At 41.0% G+C, this 7,304-nt stretch overlaps 1 protein-coding gene across 1 annotated transcript; it reads right to left on the reverse strand.

Moving 5' to 3' along the window:
* Positions 1-440: 440 nt before the first annotated feature.
* Positions 441-6,682, reverse strand: LOC115123525 (zinc finger protein Gfi-1b-like). Its single transcript, XM_029652874.2, has 7 exons — positions 6,390-6,682; positions 5,658-5,764; positions 4,858-5,049; positions 4,442-4,671; positions 4,043-4,180; positions 3,244-3,409; positions 441-1,262 (listed from the first exon to the last, which is right to left on the reverse strand). The coding sequence occupies exons 2-7, from the start codon at positions 5,755-5,757 to the stop codon at positions 1,084-1,086; spliced, it is 1,005 nt and encodes a 334-aa protein (XP_029508734.1). The 5' UTR covers positions 5,758-5,764; positions 6,390-6,682; the 3' UTR covers positions 441-1,083.
* Positions 6,683-7,304: the final 622 nt, after the last annotated feature.

Consider the following 7,304-nt stretch of genomic DNA (forward strand, 5'->3'; position numbering starts at 1 on the left):
ATGGCAAAACGGTTACACATAAAGACTAGGTTTACAGATGTAGGATCTTAATTTGATCCAGTTTGCTATACAGCAGGAAACTAATTCTGCAGCAACAGGAAATGTGAATTAATCTGTCTATTATAATAAATGGCATTTTTTGTAGAGGCTGATGATACATTTTTCATTAGGGCAAATCAACTCTGATACTTATAAGTGGAAATTTCTTGCTATGCAGGGAAATTCTCAGCAACAAAAGAGTGATCAAATTAAGATCCTACATCTGTACCACGAGCCATCTCATCTTACTAAGCTAACACAATGCGTGTTTTTTACCGTTTGCCAGTTTTTTTCCTTCTTCAGAATGTTTGTCTATTTGTCACATGAGATTGAATGTATGATTGTTAACTCACGCTCCGCCCATATTTTTATTTTCTCCACAGCTCACAATGATGACAAGGTTTATAATAACATCTCACAGTTTATTTGGAGAGCATTTGTTCATTCATACATACCATTGCTTCATTTTATTTGACATAAGATTAATTTATAAATATGAATGGCGCACATACTGTTTGTGAACATATAATGCTTCTTCTTAAATACATTCTGCAACAAAATCACGAGACCTATCTCTCTTCACAATTGACTTCAAAGGCCTCTGTGATAAGTCTACAAGCTCATAATGCACCCAAAGGATGCATATCAGTTGAATTCCATTTTATTCCAAAGCATTGTTCCTCTAGTCTGGCTGACACCAGCTTTCAAAGTCCTTTTCCTCGTTGTGTAGTCACATGGGTCGTGTCAGTCAGGCTACTGTTTCTCCTTAAGTGATAGCAAATACTTAAGTACCTTCATAATTTGCATTGTCTTATTTCTTATTTCTGCCAGCTCTGATTGACTTAAAAATGCATTTTCACAAGAAGGATAATATTCAATACTATACAATTCTTGTGTCCGTAGGGGCCATTTTTGTGTCATGATTGCCCACCACGAAAAGACATCAAGTTTGGTCTTTCTTTTTCTTTCTTTGCTATATTGCTATGCTAAGGGCATAAGGCACGTTTTCCTCCTCCTCTTCTCCATCCATTGTTTTCAACCGCTTCACTTCAGGCCATGTTGGCTCTCATGGTGTCTGCGGAGGTCCACCTTGCGTTGGAAGCCCTTGGCACAGATCTCACAGCCGAAGGGCTTGAAGCCTGTGTGTTTACGACTGTGTGTGATGAGGTTAGAGCTCTGGCTGAACGCCTTGCCACACACCTGGCATTTGTGGGGCTTCTCACCTAAATAGGCACATACAAAAACATGTTTAAACTGTGGCATCAAATCAATCATAATCAAATATCACAGTTTCATTTTGTATTGATGCCCCTACATGTGAGCGATATTTTGCATTCCCCATCTAGTATTAAAACAGATAACATGTAACGCATGAGGTACAGTATATAAACTCAGCAAAAAAAAAATCCCTTTTTTAGGACCCTTTCAAAGATAATTTGTAAAAATCCAAATAACTTCACAGATCTTCATTGTAAAGGGTTTAAACACTGTTTCCCATGTTTGTTCAATGAACCATAAACAATTAATGAATATGCACCTGTGGAACGGTCGTTAAGACACTAACAGCCTACAGACGGTATGCAGTTACGGTCACAGTTATGAAAACTTAGAACACTAAAGAGGCCTTTCTACTGACCCTGAAAAACACCAAAAGAAAGATGCCCAGGGTTCCTGCTCATCTGCGTGAACGTGCCTTAGGCATGCTGCAAGGAGCCATGAGGACTGCAGATGTGGCCAGGGCAATAAATTGCAATGTCCGTACTGTGAGACGCCTACGACAGCGCTACAGGGAGACAGGACGGACAGCTGATTGTCCTCGCAGTGGCAGCAGACCACGTGTAACAACACATGCACAGGATCGGTACATCCGAACATCACACCTGTGGGACAGGTACAGGATGGCGGCAACAACAACTGCCCGAGTTACACCAGGAACGCAAATCCCTCCATCAGTGCTCAGACTGTCCGCAATAGGCTGAGAGAGGCTGGACTGAGGGCTTGTAGGCCTGTTGAAAGGCAGGTCCTCACCAGACATCACCGGCAACAACGTCGCCTATGGGCACAAACCTACTGTTGCTGGACCAGATAGGACTGGCAAAAAGTGCTCTTCACTGACGAGTCAGGGTTTTGTCTCACCAGGGGTGATGGTCGGATTCACATTTATCGTCGAAGGAATGAGCGTTACACCGATGCCTGTACTCTGGAGCGGGTTCGATTTTGAGGTGGAGGGTCCGTCATGGTCTGGGGCGGTATGTCACAGCATCATCGGACTGAGCTTGTTGTCATTGCAGGCAATCTCAACGCTGTGCGTTACAGGGAAGACATCCTCTTCCCTCATGTGTTACCCTTCTTGCAGGCTCATCTTGACATGACCCTCCAGCATGACAATACCACCAGCCATACTGCTCGTTCTGTGTGTGATTTCTTGCAAGACAGGAATGTCAGTGTTCTGCCATGGCAAGCGAAGAGCCTGGATCTCAATCCCATTGAGCACGTCTGGGACCTGTTGGATCAGATGGTGAGGGCTAGGGCCATTCCCCCCAGAAATGTCCGGGAACTTGCAGGTGCCTTGGTGGAAGAGTGGGTAAGGAGGAGGAATTGCACTGCAGTACTTAATGCAGCTGTTGGCCACACCAGATACTGACTGTTACTTTTGATTTTGACCCCCCCTTTGTTCAGGGACACATTATTCCATTTCTGTTAGTCACATGTCTGTGGAACTTCTTCAGTTTATGTCTCAGTTGTTGAATCTTGTTATGTTCATACAAATATTTACACATGTTATGTTTGCTGAAAACAAACGCAGTTGACAGTGAGAGGACGTTTCTTTTTTTGCTGAGTGTTTGTGCTGTAGAGCTGAAGTCAGTATCAATGACTGGGAGGAAAGAATCGTGCCATTGTTCAGATTTGTCGAACATTCATTTGAGACATATTCTGCCTGCACAGAGTTCCTTTCACAGAGGCCTCAGCAAAGTAGGATAACCAGATATGCAAATCAGATGGACATTTGTTTAAGTTTCTTTTTTTGATTTATCAGTAGTTATTACTCTTGGAAACAATTCATGTTACAGCACCTAGAAAGCAGAGAACTATAGACTGAGCCAATTGCTAAAGTTGTCTTTTAGTTTTCTGAGAAATTACAATACACTCATAAGTAATTGGATCCCTAACTTTGGTGCTATGTGAATGCTCTTCTCTCCTCACCTGTGTGGATGTAGGTGTGTTTCTTCATGTCTGACTTCTGGTGGAACCTCTTTCCACAGTACTGACAGGGGTAGGGCCTGGTGTCTGAGTGGATGAGTAGATGGGTGGAGAGGGTGGAGGAGCGCTTGAATGTCTTTCCACACATCTTGCATTCAAAACTTCTTTCCTTTGTTTAAAGAAACAGGTACAGATGTAGGATCTTAATTTGAGCCAGTTTGTTACAGCAGGAAAATAATCCTGCAGCAACAGGAAATTAGAATTATTATGTGGATCATTTTTAATGGATATTTGTTGTAGGGATTGATACATTTTCATTATTGCAAATCAAGTCTGACATTTTTAAGTGGAAATTACAGACTTTAGATACCTTTCTTTTTTTAACACATTTTCCTCCCCAATTTCATGATATCCAATTGGCAGTTACAGTCTTGTCCCATCGCTGCAACTCCCATACGGACTCGGGAGAGGCGAAGGTCGAGAGCCATGCGTGCTTCAAAACATGACCCTGCCAAGCCGCACTGCTCGCTTAACCCGGAACCCAGCGGCACCAATGTGTAGCAGGAAACACCGTACAATGGGCGACCGTGTTAGCGCTCATGCGCCCGGCCCGCCACAGGAGTCGCTAGAGCGCGATTTTATCATCACATTTCAAATATTGTCATTCTCATGAAAGTACCTTGGGCTACTTTTCCATGGAAGTACACAAAGAACTTAGGCAATTTGGGCACTGTGCCAGATTCCACATATCTGTTTGTCCGTCTTTTTTCCTTAACCATCTCCAACAGTGCATTGTGGGTACCTGTGAGTGGACGTTCATGTGTTGCTCCAGACTGACGCCGTGGCCAAAGGTTTTCCTGCAGATGTTGCAGCCAAATGGTCTGGTCCCGCTGTGGGAGCGTCTGACATGAACCTCGAGACCATGAGGGGTTGAGAACACCTGCCGTGGCAGAGGAGGACAGGGGAGTTATCAACCTGCTAGTCACAATGTTGATGTCAATTTAAAGACTGATGAATTTAAAAGACTACATGTGATGTTTTGAATAGGGATATGTGACCACATGCACAACTTTCCCTCTGGTGGCTTTGTGAAATCTCTGTATGCTGTGTGTTGTGGCAGTTTAATTTTGTATAGGCCCATTAGCTATTGTCAGTCTCACAGCGTAAAGAGAAAGCTGTGACTCCACTCCTGCATACGTACCTTGTCACAGGTAATGCAGTGATAAGTGTCAGAGGTGAGGGAGTAGTGTGTGCTGCAGTCTAGAGGTTGCTGTGGCTCAGGGCTGTGGCTGACTTGAGCCCCGTACAGGCTGCTGGCGTGCTGCAGGAGGTAGGGGGGGGAGCCCATCTGACGGAGGTCATAGGGCGCAGGTAAAGAGTCCCAGGCATAGGAGGGTTTGTAGAAGGGAGGGAACTCTGCCATGTGAGCCTCTGAGGTTAAACGGAGTAAGATGATTGAGTCAATGAACACTTCCTCTGAAAAACCTTCTAAATCATATGTTGTCCCATTTAGGACCAATATGGTTCTACTATTTTCTATTCTATTCCCAACCATTTTTGGGGGGGACATCATGTCATCCCTTCACAACATCCCAGCCCAGTTGGAGGGTCTCCCACCTGATAAGTAGTATGGTCGTGGAGCAGGGGCAACCGGCTGTCCTGTTGGCTTAAGGTAAGAGGGGACTGGGCGTTCAGGCTCCTGCTCATGTTTGATATAAGAATAGGGGTCTGGTTCAGGAAGGGAGGGCTGACCCACTGACTGAGGCCTGACTGGAGACGCTGGACTCTGTGGTTCTGAAGAGATCACACCTGTCAAGTCACAATTGCAAATAGGATTAATTGAGTGTCAACATAAAGTCAAAATATTTTGTCTGTAAATAAGTACATAAATGTACAGTGTAGATTGAAGGCTTAGAATCCTTCATAATGTCTATTTTGTATATCTGTGAAACCCGCCCTAACCACTTAATTTCAATAACTCCATGAATGCACTGACAAATCCAAGCATCAATAACAGTCCAAGCATATTGCTTTTGAGATACTTTTTCTAGTCCACTAGGTGTTGCACCTGTCCTCAAATGTAATTAATTTCCTATGATGTTTAACGTAACATTATAAAAGTCCCACTGTATGCTGCAACGCATCATTATGGATTCACTTTTCTCAAGTCAAATATTTATAAATTATTATTTATTTTTAGCAATAGCTTTCATTTAATCAGATTTAAAAAACATACTAGTCTATGATGGTCAGGGAAGTGAAAAAATAACCAGGAAATCTAAACATGGCATTGTCACTGTGTCAATTGATTAATTATAAACTACAATTGATGAAATAACTGGCAAATCATTATACAGGTTTCGTTATACAATTGTGAAAGTCTTGATGTGTCGCCATGATAATCTTGACATTCTTACTTGTAAATTCAGGTTCCTTCGGTTCGACTTCGTCTTCATGAGAGCGGTGCACATTGTAAGATGCGCACCTCTTGTTTTTCACCAAAAAGGATCGTGGCATGACAACGCTGTTGAAAAAAAAATATGATAAAAGCTTATAGACAATTTAAAATGTTTTAGGCTAGGCCTAACATTTTATAATATACCGTTTATTAGTTTGTGAACTTTCAAGATTTTTAATTTGGCTGGTATAACATATTTGATGGAGCGTTTCTGAGCGAGGGAAACAAAAATGTAATTACCATTACATAATTCTTAGACACATTGTGTCATATGTGCTAATTCAGTTAAGGTAGGTTGTTTAACTGTATGTTAACACTCATGTTTTAAATGTAAATATTTGAAACATAAAATAGCCAAATACTTTCACACTTGTCCAGTCATTCATTTCCATAATATGCTGTGAAGTCCAATGATCTATCAGTAGGTCTTTTTCAGTTTTCGTTTTAACTATGTATGTCTCTTGAAATATAATGCTGTAAAATACAAACTTAAAAAAGTTTCGTTCCAAAAGCATATGATAGGCTAATTACGTTTAAAGCATCACTGACTTGGATAAGCTAATTGTAAAATGCATTAATTCCATTATAGCCTACATTAATCCATTTTCATTCTTCGAATTATCAATATTTCTAATAATAGGCTACATGGAATATTCGTTATCATATTATGCACCTGCTGTAGCCTACTTACCGTTTGTTTATAAGAAGTAGGGAGGATAGTGCTCTTATTAAATAGGCTAGGTTAATTATTTCCCCAGTCTTAAAACATCATCCAATCTGTCGAAGAATAAATATTTCCTAAAATCCTTTCGCAAAAGTCCGAATCCAAACCACTGTAAGACATCACACTTGCTGCTCTCTTCCTTTTGCTCCCCTCCCTGATTTTCAATCAGATAATGTTGTGCAGGAATCTGACTGTGGTTTCAACCAATGAGAGAGCCAACTCGCAGGTGGAAATTTGCGTAGAAAAACATTGGCCCTGGACACAGTCCCTCGAACTGTTACAACCGATTTCAAGTTTCAAACAGTTCACAAATAAATTGAAATAATGTTAGAACATCATGTCTTCCTCATGATTGTATTTTGTTTGGCCACTTATAGGGCTAATGGTTTTCAAAATGGAATGAAAAATGTTAATTTGACCAATTAGTGACAGAATATTTTACAAACTTTAACATGGATTAGAGAAACAAAAATAAACAAAATCCAAATGTTTCACTCAGCCTACAATTTGCAATATTTGATTTACAGGATTTACAGTAGTAGTTTCATTCTCACTGTTAAATTGCCAATACATCTTGGGTGGCTAAGATTTAAATAAGCAAAACTGGGCCCCAGCACCTCCATAGATACACACACCAAACCAGTCTCCTGCGATTATTCATGTTTACACAGTCTTGTTTGCACTGTACTGTATTTTGTGTATAGCTGTTCATCAGTTAGCCTACCGACATGGATTTGTTTCTATCCAAACCCTGTCATAACTTTTGTCAGTTGGTCTACTCTATCCAAACTGTCATAAAGGCTATTTCAGGGATACTCTTAACGGCAGGGATACTCTTAACGAAAATACTATTTTGAAAATATATATAATACAATGAAGTAT

This window comes from Oncorhynchus nerka, linkage group LG4 (genome assembly GCF_034236695.1).
Source record: "Oncorhynchus nerka isolate Pitt River linkage group LG4, Oner_Uvic_2.0, whole genome shotgun sequence".
NCBI lineage: Eukaryota > Metazoa > Chordata > Actinopteri > Salmoniformes > Salmonidae > Oncorhynchus > Oncorhynchus nerka.